This window comes from Anarrhichthys ocellatus, unplaced genomic scaffold, assembly GCF_004355925.1.
Source record: "Anarrhichthys ocellatus isolate YVR2014 unplaced genomic scaffold, GSC_Weel_1.0 scaffold102, whole genome shotgun sequence".
Lineage (NCBI taxonomy): Eukaryota > Metazoa > Chordata > Actinopteri > Perciformes > Anarhichadidae > Anarrhichthys > Anarrhichthys ocellatus.
The window spans coordinates 950,095-962,270 of NW_022280132.1; the positions used below are offsets into that span (position 1 = coordinate 950,095).

Consider the following 12,176-nt stretch of genomic DNA (forward strand, 5'->3'; position numbering starts at 1 on the left):
GTGTGTGTGTGTGTGTGTGTGTGTGTGTGTGTGTGTGTGTGTGTGTGCGTGCGTGCTTGGTTGTTTTCATGTGCATTTCAAGGTATTAGTTGAGGTAAAGGATCGCTAATGAGACGCACATGTTCTGGCCAATCGCTGGCTGCGTCCAGAGCAGCGAGCGGCGTAGCTTTAACATATTTAAGGCAGTAAAATTGATGCTTCCTCCTGTTTTCCCAATTAAAGTTAGAAGCCGTCTCTCCCTCCTGTGATTCCAAGGCTTCACTGAGCACATCTGGATCCAATACTCAGCGATAAGGCTCCCCGTACGGCCAGTGACTGAACACGGCTGGGACCAGTTTTAACTGGACCTGGTTGGGGATTTGGAGGCTGGTGGGCATTACTGCAGGTCTGTCGGTGGTTCTGGTCCAGTGAGGAGCCTCTCTCTTAACACTTCTCTTAATGAAAAGTTCCCGGGTCAAACTTTGGTCTGAACTCTATTAATCCCCCCTTGGCTGGCTCCTCCTCCAGGCCTCCTGCCCCCCTGCTCTGGTCAGAGGCCAAACTCATAAAGGTCCTGGGCTCACTGACAGTCTAACACTCAATCCATTCTCTCTTTATCTCCTCCATGCTGCTTCCAGGGCTTGATAAGCTCACAAAAGTGTAGTGACAGGGAATGTACTCATTTTATTATAGGGACAGTTCACCCAAATTACTAAAAAGTCACATTTTCTTTCTTAACCTCTAGCAGTATCTATCTATGCAGATAGTTTTGGTTTTAAGTCCAGGTTTTTTAGAGATCTGTCTCTTGGATCAATGCAATGGAGGTGAATATGATTATTTATTTAGCTTTTTGAGGTTTTCTACTTGTTCCACTGCCTCTTAAGTAGCAGAAAAATCATTAATGCAGCTTTAAAAAGAATTCAGCATGAACGTGTCTTTCCACAGACAGTGTCCCGGTTACCTTGATAATCCACAGACCGATCTGTTTTCATTGGAACTGCTTTCTACTGAAGAAATGGTCCCTATGTAAACTGTTCCCAGTGAGGTCTGTGGAGTATCCCTACTAGTAACTGGGTCACTGTTTCTGGAGGGAGAGGAGAGATTCTTTTTATTCATGATTTCAAGCCTGGCATCATTGTTTTCATTTCTTATTGTCAATAAATCCTATGTGCAGAGCCGAACGAACAGCATGTTAGTCTGTCTCTCAATACTGTCTGTGGCTCTCAGCTCAAAACCCATTGGTTTACTTACTCAAACAAGAGGAAAGGGTACATTTTGGGACTATTTTCAGTGGCGGATTAATCCACATTTGGTGCAGCAGGACAGTGTATGTGGGATTAAGTCAAAATGACCTACAGTGTGTGTGTTCGTGGTAAAGTAAGAATATGTGATCCAGTGTGAGCCATTGATGCGTTTTCAATAGTTTTGGACAACAATTGAGCTCTATGGCACAGAGGAAGAAGATACATCACTTGTTAGTAGATTCATTGTTGGTCTGCACGTGGAATTTGTTGACAATAAGAAAAAGATATGATATTGTCAGACGTATCCCCAAATTCTGTGAATAGCACAACAATTCCATTTACTTCCATTGTTTTGGGACAGAAATCTGGATATATCAAAAGTTGCACAAAAAAGGTAAGTGAGAAAATATCTAGATTTCTTTTTTTCCATTTATGCAGCATGGAAAGCTGGCCTTTTTCAGTCAGTCGCCTGCTGCAGTTCCACATTCAACGTTTAGATGTTGTTTTTCTTCAAAAGAGCTTCCCGTGAGACGCAACAAACTGAGAAACTGCAGTCGACCGATTCTGATTCTGCACCGAATGCCATTTGACCTTCGACAGGAATCGCTGTTAAAAAGGCCATTGAGCTCATTAATACTTTCAAAAAACACACCAGTCTCCTAGATGTGGTCATTGGCATCCCGCGAAGCGTTACGGCACAACCAGTCATTCATCCATTGACTTCCCTCCTCCTGTTTATGTTGCAGCTGACGAGGCCCAGAGACAGCTCAGCATGTGCATTCTGTACCACATCAGCATGGACGACAGATTCAAGTCCATGTTTGCCGACACAGACTGCATACCGCAGGTAAGACTGGCTAATGTACAACGCCAGCAGACCAAGACAGACACATTGGCATCAGCAGCTAACGGCACCCGGGAGTTGATGCATGAGAAACGGAGCGAGAGGGAGGGACGCGCGCCACATCTGGAACCATAAACCACCAGAGGACTGCTGCTCAGTCTTCGCTCTCGCTGTGATGACGTCTCTGTTTTTCCTTCTTTTCTTCTCTTTCCTGAAAACATCCTCTCGCTATTTCATCCATTTCTGTATCTTCTCCGCATATTCGACTCCTCATTAGCATTTCTAAACTGGGACGCCAGCGCAGAGACAGGATTTGTGATCATGAAAATGAAGTTTACCGCCTAATTTCAAAACCCCCTCAGGCTTGTTTCTTTCAACTTTCGATCAGAACATTTTTGTTGAGTTACACTCCCTCCTGATTGAGTTGACCCGGTCAGTCGCTCCTCTCATCATCGGCGATTAGCTAAATGTGCGTTGTGTTTGTTTGTTGAGATTGGGTGTAAATGCCGGCCAGATGTGGCCGGGGGGAGTCGGCTGTTTGTTCAGAAGGTCACGTCAGCAGCAGATCTGAACCCCAGGCTCCCCTGTGTGGTAGAAAGGAGGCTGGCTAGCAGCATGACCAGGATGTGACCTCCGACCCCGCCCCGAGGCCCGCTCACAACCCTCTTCTACCTTTAGTCCCACTAATCGGGAGTGGATAAATATAAAAATCTATCGCTCAATTGAGGTCAGAGGCAGTTTGACTATAATTAAGAAGACAACTCACTTTATTTGAGGAATTTAATAACATGAGGAGTTGTTAAGTTGTTATTTTTGGACTACATTGGACAGTTTTAGCATACTTGAATATAAAAAGGGTTCAAATGAGTCATTTGTTTCCACCAGAATTGCATAAAGTACCTGCCACCATAATAATGTAGAGTGTGAAAGAAAGATATCATTGAAAAGTGTAATTTTTTATGGTTTTTGTTTTGATTTCTTAATAACTTGGTGTTTCTAAAATCCTTGTAGCAGCCCTGCCTGCCATCACTCATTTCAATTGCCAATGTAGCTGATCACACATCAACCTAGTGATTCTGATTGACGTCTCAGTAGGTGAACAGGTAGCATTTCATTATCAAGCAGAGGTGAGATAATGATGCTGTCTGCACTAAAGTGTCTGTCCCCCTGCTCAGCAGATGTTTGCTGTGATCAACAGTTAGTTGTTTTTGACTAAGAAGACAAGATTTAATCGTTTTCCTTTTGTTCAGGTGTTCGTGTGCAGATGCAGATATTTGCAAAAACAATCAGAGTGTCATAGTCACACTTTAAAAACATTATTTTTCTTTGTGTAGACATTGTCTCAGTTTCAGTGGTTCATTTACATTTTATTTTTTATTTTCCCCAAAGTCCAACTCCCCACACCAAAACCTTTTTTGTGCCATATGATATTTACATGTCCCTCCATCCTCAACAAACTGCCTCGCCCCATTTCCCACCTTTTTATCCTCTCTACCTAGTTTGTACTTCTAAGACCCCTCTCTTTTATCGCTTTCCCAGGCTAGTAGCTGACCTGCCCCTTTCCCCTTCTCTAGCTTTTAATGGGGTCACAGTTTGGTGTTCAACGTGGGGTTTCCAGAGCAGGGATGCCAGGGGTGAGGAAGGAGAGGAATGGAGGTGAGGGGGGGCTGTGTTGGTTGGACTGCAGCGTGGCGTTGGGCCCTGACTGGGCCTCCGGTGGCTGTCTGTGGTAAATAAGCAGAGGCAGGTGCCAGAGAGTCTAGACGGGGCTGATTTGGGGTCCGGGGCCCCTGGTATGTGATACCTAACCCAGGCCCGGCCCAGCCTTTCTTTAACTCCTGACTCCTCACAGGGAAGCAGTGCACCTCTGCCCCCCCCCCCCCCCCCCTCCTCTACTCAAAGCTTTTCCTGTTTAATGTTAAATCAGTGCAGGAGAGACTGACAGATGGACAGAGGGAGGGAAGGAGGTGGTGGGTGTTTGAGAAGTTAGGAATGACGCTTGCCTTTATCTCGAAACACTGTCTTTCTCTCTTTAACTCAAAAACTCACTTTTCTCAACTCATTTCTTTTCCTCACCCTCCTTTACACTCCAGGGCTCAAACCCCGACACGAAAATCATCAAAATGACACGTCACGACCAAAAACACACACAACATGAAGACATGTCGCTCGTTGTCTTCGGGAACTAACCGCTGCTCCCTTTTAGCTCACATCAGAGAAGAAATACTCCAAAGCATATTACATAAACACCCTGAACCGCTGATATACAGCTGTGTTATTCTGACACGACTGCTTTGGTGTGTTATCGATTACTTTGTCTTGATTCTCAGTGATGAATCAATCAAGAGCTTAACTGACATGTGGAACACCTGTGATTGACAGCTGATGAAGATGGTGTTTGACTGTGGGGAGGAGACGATGGATGTTGCGCTCATCTCGCTCTGCATCAACCTGGCTGCTAACAAGAGCAACGCAAAGGTCATCTGTGAAGGTAGGAGCTCCAAAGGAACCTTAAATGCAACATATGGAAAAGGGCATTTTATCCCACTCTGATGTCGTTAAGTTCTAAGATGATCTTTACCTCCTTGTTGCCCTAGGCAACGGTCTGAAGATGCTGATGAAGCGTGCTGTGAAGCTGAAGGATGTTCTGGTGATGAAGATGATCAGAAACCTTTCTCAGCACAACGGACCCACCAAGAGCCTCTTCCTGGTCAGTCTTGATACTGAAGTCATGACCTCAAAGCAATGAGCGGTTTGATCAAAAGTAACACATTTTGGTAAATTACTTTTTGAGATTCACCAAAGTATGAAGAAATACAGGGGCCCATGGCTAACTCAGTGTCTATTGCAACATTACACTTCCTCTTTTATTAACCGATTATTAATTTGCCGTACTTTTGCCAAACTATATATTTTTTTGCTTGATCAGTCCAATCAGCCTGGTTCTTACATCTCACTAACACTCTCCTCTGTCCATTCATATAAAGAGAACATGTAGTGACAAAGCCTCTAGGTGAAGGTAAAGAGAGCACATACTCCATACTCTCATTGATCTTGCTTTGTCTGTCTGCTGGTAGGACCATGTCGGTGACCTGGCAGCTGAGATCAGTGAGGAGGAGGCGGAGGAGTTTGTGATCGAGTGTCTGGGCACGCTGGCCAATCTGACCATCGCCGACCTGGACTGGGCTCTGGTCCTCAAGGAGTACAACCTGGTGCCCTACCTGAAAGACAGAATTAAACCAGGTGTGTGTGAAGACTACATGGACCTCTGTGGTCGTCATCAGCTGCACCATCTGAGAGTGTTTTTTGTGACATCTTTTAAACCCACTCTTGCAAGACATGCAGTAATGCTTGCATACAAGGATAACCCTGCCACGGTTCTCTCATCTATCAACCTTTAAAAGCAGACGCCAGGTCTCTCCCATCCCCCGTCTTAACCTCTAACTACTGCACCTGCATCCCACTATCAGTGAGGTGTCACTGGTCGTGGATGATATGACGACAGAGGACCCTCATTAGGGTCTGGGCCTTATCTTTACCTTTGAGGACCAGTGACCTCCTAACCCTCAGTTTTTATCTTCATTGAGGCAGAATTAAAAGTCTAGTGCTATATATTGAACTTTATTGTTTTTGCATTGTAGGATAGTAAACAATAAAGAATGACAGGAAAGTTGGAACGTAACATGAATGTAAAACATTACATAAGTTACTAGTTATGTTTTCTTATTTAACCATAAACATCGTGATGAAGACCTGATCTGGGACATGGTTTGGGTTGGGTCCAAATTATATCTGTGCATTCAACAACAGTAGAGAGGTGTTGCTGCAGGTCTCCGGACTGTATGTCAATATGTTATATGCTGCTTCATTATTTTAAATGAATTATTATTGGGCCCTTTTTGAACTGAGACTTTTTTATTTAAGATGATGCACATTAGATTTGGGTTTTCTATGGTTCTCCTTTCACATGAAGTCCAAATGTTGGACCAGTGAAGACCTATCTAACTGAAGTCTATAACAAGAACCCTGGCTTATTTCAAAGTTTGATGTTTGCCCATATTTCTTTTCCAACCAGGGCAGGCCCAGTGCCGCTTCTTAGGGTGTCATTTGATGTTTTGCTACTAGTGCCGATACCGGAGTACCAGAGTTTCACCTCCGATACCAGAACAAGTTTGTTGATACCTTTGAGAAGAATTCAAAGTTCACATTTTTTTAGCAGCCATTCAAAAACGTTGGGAAAATTGAAAATCGTATTAATTTAACGAATTGTTCCTTCATATAATGGGTTTTAATCTAATCAAGAATTGATTTTGATATCGGGTGCTATGGCCACATGTCAGTTGCATTAAGTTTTGATGGCCATGGTGAGGGTGTAAAACTGATCATATTTCCAACAGTCTGAGAATTTAATGATTTCACAAAGAGATCTGAGCAATCCTCAGTAAGTTCCAGCCCGCTAACAGCCGCCACTGAACCGTCCATGAGCCATTTATTGATCTTAAAATGAGCCTCTTGGGATCCTTTAAAAGTCAATAGATGTCCTCAGACACAAATGTAAAACAGCCCTTTTATTTATAACCTGATGTTTCCCAGGCATAGTTTTCTGGACTGCATTGGTATTAAGACACAGCAGTCAAAAGACTGAGGTCCAGCAGCACCGTGTGTTTCCCCTGGCTCAGCACTCTGTTCTGCACATCAGGGGCCAAATGTGTCAAGACGATCAATGAGGTTCTTTTGCCGGTCATCCGATCAACTTGCACTTTTCCCTGATGTCAGGTTCTGCTGAGGATGACCTCATTCTGGAGGTGGTGATCATGATCGGCACCGTGTCCATGGATGACTCGTGTGCAGCCATGTTGGCCAAGTCTGGGATCATTGCTGCTCTTATTGAGCTGCTCAACGGTAAGAACTAAATCCTACTACAGCTTTCCAAAGCATTATGAAATGTACCATGTAGTATCTTTAATTTTGTTTTTCTATGGACTAAAAGTCAGGATATCGCGCCTTCTTCTACACAGATATTCACCTTCTTTTTCTAATCTGTGTCCCCCAACTTTAATGAAGTACAATACTAAATTGCTGGAGTATGCCTTTTAAATCTGTGTTCTATCCACCTTACTTTATTTAAGTAAACCACCTTAACTGATCTTAACTAAACGGCGATAAAACTTCTTAATCTTAAGAAGAAATGTGAACAATCGGATGATCATATTGCTGCTTCGTTTTCGTTTTTTTTTTGTTTGAAAACAATATGTATATTGATTATATCATGTTCATTACAACAGTCGTTTTTTACCTTTTTCAGGAGAAAAATTTCCAGGGGACATTTTTGACACATGACGTTATCTACTTTTAAAATAAATCATTCTTAATTTTTTTTCCCCTCCCTACTTGTTTCCATCTTAGCCCGTCAAGAGGATGATGAGTTTGTGTGTCAGATTGTCTACGTCTTCTACCAGATGGTCTTTCACAAAGCTACCAGGGACGTCATCGTCAAAGACACTCGTATCCTTTTTGCAAAGCTTCGCAGACGTTTCTGTCCCGTTGGATGAAATACATGTTTAGAGACGTGAGATATGGGAAGACTGTTATGAGACTGTCATGTACACTGCCTGTATGTTTCCTCCACAGTTATTCTCTGGTGCTCTGTGTTTGTCCCCGTGGTAAGTCCTTGTACTGCCCTGTATGTATCTTCACTGTTTGGTCCCATCTGCATCTCAATAGCAACCTCTTTTAACCCCTCGTTCTTTCTTCTTCTTCTTTTAACCCTCTGGGTATTTTAAGCTGCCTGTAATTGTACACAGTTGTGGTCGGTGGCGGCTTGTGTCAAATTACAAATATGCTCTCTGTCAGCATGTTCTGATTGATGTTTTTCTTTCTGCGTAAAGAATATAACGGGAATGTCTGATTTAGGCACCGCTGTGGGAGGAAAGTGTTCACTTCATCACAGGAAATGCAGACAGCGGTTCCTTCAGCCGCAGGGCACCTGTCTCCGGTCTCTTTTGTCTTCAAATGACAGAGTGGGGAGCGGTTGTTCCTTCCCACAGTACCACCGCATCCCCATCCTTCCCCCTGCGATTGATTAGGGACAGACAAAATAATTGATTCAGCATCGAAACGACCCTGAGAGGATGAAATGTTTTCTTTCCTTGAGTCCTGATCTCAGAAGCGCCTGCGTACCTCATCGACTTGATGCACGATAGCAACGCCGAGATCCGCAAAGTCTGCAACAACACGCTGGATATCATCGCTGTGAGTAACTGACCATGTCTCATAAATAACATTTCAACACTTCAGCTGTAGGACCTGTGGTGCTTTGATGCTGAAATGAAAAGTCAGTATTCAGTATTATTTTTTTTTAACAGATTGTAAAAAAAAAAATTTTTAAAATACATTCAAATTTTTCACAAAGTTCTTTAAAGAGAGAAGAATAGATACAGAGGAAATTATATTTCTTTAAAAAGACAGAAGACGGTCTGTAGAAACAAGGTGAATAGACACAAATATTATGGTTTTATAAAATAAAAGAAGAGAAAGCCAAAGTAAACTTGGTTTTATGGTGTTTTTCCAAAGAGGTGCACTGATTTGGAGTCTCACAGGTTGAAGAGCAACACACCAATTGTAACGCAGGGAATCAGATGTTTTTTGGGGTTCTGGGGCTCCAGGGCAGTTCCTCACTTTGCCTGATTGGTAATACAGCCTTGGATAGGAGGTGTTCAAAAACATTTGGAAGCTTTGCACTCACACTGCTGCAAGTCATGGAATGAAATATTAGATTAAAATTAAGATTTCCAATTCTATACAGATTAAAACAGGTCTTCCAGAATACTGTGTTCTACAGCTCGTTTTCCATACAAACATGGAACGTTTTGACCTTTTCCAGTCTTCCAGTCAAACACTCTCACCTTCTCCTGATGCGTCACATTTGACATCAGCGATTACCAAACCGATGAACTCCGGAATCACCTTGTGACTGACAGGTGTGGTCAGCTCCCAGACAGTGCGTGATCGCTGCCAGACCTCAGATCAGCGTAATTAGCTGTAGATTACAGCCAGCCAGTGTAGCGGGGCGAAGGAAGTGTTTCATTGAAATTATCAGTGAGACCTATTAAGCTGTGAACCACATGAAAGGCCGCCGGTGGGCTCTGGAGTGTGTCAGCGGCTGGACAGCAGAGGTGAGAGAGAAAGCAGAGCTGTGGACACACACACACACACACGATCATTACTGCTCGGCTGTGCGGGATCCTTTTGGCAGCACACGCCATAACTATGCAGTCCTGAGATGTTCGCTCTTTGATCATTGTGGCCCTGCTCATGTACAAGCACACACGCACAAGGACCTTTGTAGATGCTCCAAGTGGGACACAGGCCTAATTCACAGTGATGCCACATTTCCAGAGGAATAAGTTGAAAAACTGGCAAAACTTTAATGCACTTCCTCACCCCTGCTGTGATGAGCTCATGCTGTCATGCGCTCAGCGGCTAATAGCTGATTATAAAGTCATATTAAGCTAATAAAAGAGCATATTTGCTATTTCAGCCTGTGATTAATCCGCACGCCAAGAAATGTGTCACTGTCACTTCCAGGGGTTTTGGGCGGGGCCCTCTGTGTGACGGTCAATGGGCCCGTTTGAGTCCGGGGTCTCGGCCGGCTGTCAGATCCCAAGGCGCTCTGCTTTGCATCTGAGTGATTAATCCTTCAGGCCGGGGCGTCGCAGTCTCAAAGGCCGCCTTTACCGCTGCCCCTTCAGCCCCCGCAGGGAAAAGAAAACAGAGCTCTGTGGTCGTCCTCCGCCCGAGCTACACACGCAAACAGAGGTTTTTATAAGCTGTAGTGAGGACGGACAGTCATACATACAGGCGTGTGCCTGATATGGGGCTGTTGACCTTACTTGACTGTTGTAAATAAGTGTCATGTGGCGAGTATCAGTCAGTATAGCGTTTAAAATGTTTGCCAATAAACTGAATCCTTTCCTCTATAACAACGCTGACTCTGATAAGACGTCTGTCTCACTGCTCTTACCACCAGGTACATTCCAATCATTTTCTAAATTGTGCATTCAGAAATGGAAATGCAGCATTATAACAACAATGTTTGTCTCTCTCCACCCAAACCTCTCTGCCCTCCAACATCGCTTCAGGAATATGACGAGGAGTTGGGAGAGAAGATCCAGAATGAGAAGTTCCGCTGGTACAATTGCCAGTGGCTGGAGATGGTGGAGAACCGTCCAATGGATGAGGCGGAAGAGGACTTCCTGTACGGGGAGGACGGAGAATCCTTCATCGGGGACAGAGACCTCCTGGAGAGACCCGATCTGTTCTACAGCGCCGGTACGGAGGGCTTTGAAAAACGGTCTGCCTTTTTGTTGTCTCGAGAGTGGGATGAGAGCTTTATAACGAGCGTTTGTATTGTTTCATCCAGAGGGGATCATCTCAGCAGACGGTGCCATCAGTCCCGAGTTCTACACCGACTTGAGCAGGTTTGGAGCTCTCCCTTCACCTCACAATAATAGCACTTCACCAAAACTGAATCTGGTTTCAAATCCAGTTTGAGAATTGTAATCATTTTAAAATCGTCTAGCTTCAACATTTTTCGGTGAATACATTTAAATATAAATTATTCTGCTTTTACACCCATTTAGTTTGGTTCACACGAACTCTGGTGCATGTGCCAGTTTGTTTAGTCAGTCAGTCAAACTTTGGACCAAACAACACCCTCCTTGTCAAGCAGTCTTTGTCTGTTGTGTACTTCGTTTGTCGGTTAAGAAAAGGACCAGTACTGTGTGACTAGTAGAAATGTGGTTTTAGCATGAATTCTATCCCTTAAACTATTATTAAATCCATCTGCTGGTCCTGGAGCCTGTCAAGAAAGCCATATCCAGAATGACGAGGCAAGATCACATAGTCTAGTAACCATGTTAACATGTAGACACGGCAGCATGTGAGTGCAGGGTTTTTCCCTCAACACACAGAAAGAGAAAAGGAGTTCAGACGGAGGTGGATCATGTAACAATTACATTTAGATTCAAGTCATTTGTATAGCCCAATTACGCAAAACATAACTTTAATTATCCAGAGGGAAATTGCTGTGCATCAGTTGCTAAAAGAAGTAGGAATGAGTTTGAATATAAAAATCTAAATAACAATAATAGGCCAATTCAAAATATATGCAATGCCAAAAAGGATGTTGGAGAGGGACGCTTTCTTCTTCTTTCTCTAATAAATCTGTGGCGGAGTGAGCACACCACCTTACATAGAGCACATTAACCAGAAAACAGATGAGTTTCATTCATTGCTGATATAATATTTGGCAATTCATATGGTGAAGGCAACAGCCAGCTGAAAAAGAGGAGAATCCTGCTACTTGAATTTTTTTTACGTTGCTCCTTGCTAATGAAAAAGAAGACATTTGTTATCCTCGGAGCTTAGCCAGTATGGATATTTAGCGAACCTAGGATTCTGGGGTTCAGTATCTGGTAACCCTGCACTCAGACACAGCATAAACGTCTGTCAGCTGGGCAGGTTGTCTTTGTCCAGAAACACTGGCTGTGTCAGAGAGGAAACGCTAAACTGTGAGTGTTTACCTTCAGTCAGCTCGTCCGCCAGCCAGCCTCTGCCCCCTCGTATTGTTTTTCTGAATCACTTTTTGCTGATCTGTGTTATTGAACCAGACCAGGCCTGAGTCAACAGGCCTCACCAATCCCAGAAGGCATCGCTTCACCCTGAACAGCAGTACTCCAGCTTTGAGAACAAACACTCTCCGGCTGTCCGTCTGTCTCCATGTTTCTCTCTCCCTCTCTCTCTCTCTCCCTCATTCCTCCTTGGCTCCAATATATCAGCTACTTTAGTCCCAATACGCCGCTGACATTCCACAGCGAAACATGAAACTGAAGCCTGGGAATTAGAAATCAGTCCTGTTATCACTAAGATGGACTGCGAGTCCGATTTTTGGTCCCAATATCGAGCGGCAGCTAATTCGATACGCCGCTGAGATGATGAATAGTTGAGGAAATAGAGAGTTTATTGTGAGTAATTTGTCTTATTTATTATCAAACGTCTCCTTGCGTGCGATAAAGCTTGTGTCGATGTTTATTTTTTTCTCCCCCCTC

The 12,176-nt window shown here is 43.8% G+C and overlaps 1 protein-coding gene across 1 annotated transcript in view; it reads left to right on the forward strand.

Annotated features, from left to right (window-relative positions):
- The window catches only part of kifap3a (kinesin-associated protein 3a), a 28,822-nt gene that overhangs the window by 10,714 nt on the left and 5,932 nt on the right, over positions 1-12,176 (forward strand). The window contains exons 11-19 of the mRNA XM_031876029.1: positions 1,970-2,070; positions 4,450-4,558; positions 4,665-4,777; positions 5,145-5,310; positions 6,844-6,969; positions 7,474-7,572; positions 8,234-8,319; positions 10,209-10,398; positions 10,490-10,547. Of these exons, the coding sequence (XP_031731889.1) occupies positions 1,970-2,070; positions 4,450-4,558; positions 4,665-4,777; positions 5,145-5,310; positions 6,844-6,969; positions 7,474-7,572; positions 8,234-8,319; positions 10,209-10,398; positions 10,490-10,547 (1,048 nt within the window). The remainder of the gene's footprint in view (positions 1-1,969; positions 2,071-4,449; positions 4,559-4,664; positions 4,778-5,144; positions 5,311-6,843; positions 6,970-7,473; positions 7,573-8,233; positions 8,320-10,208; positions 10,399-10,489; positions 10,548-12,176) is intronic.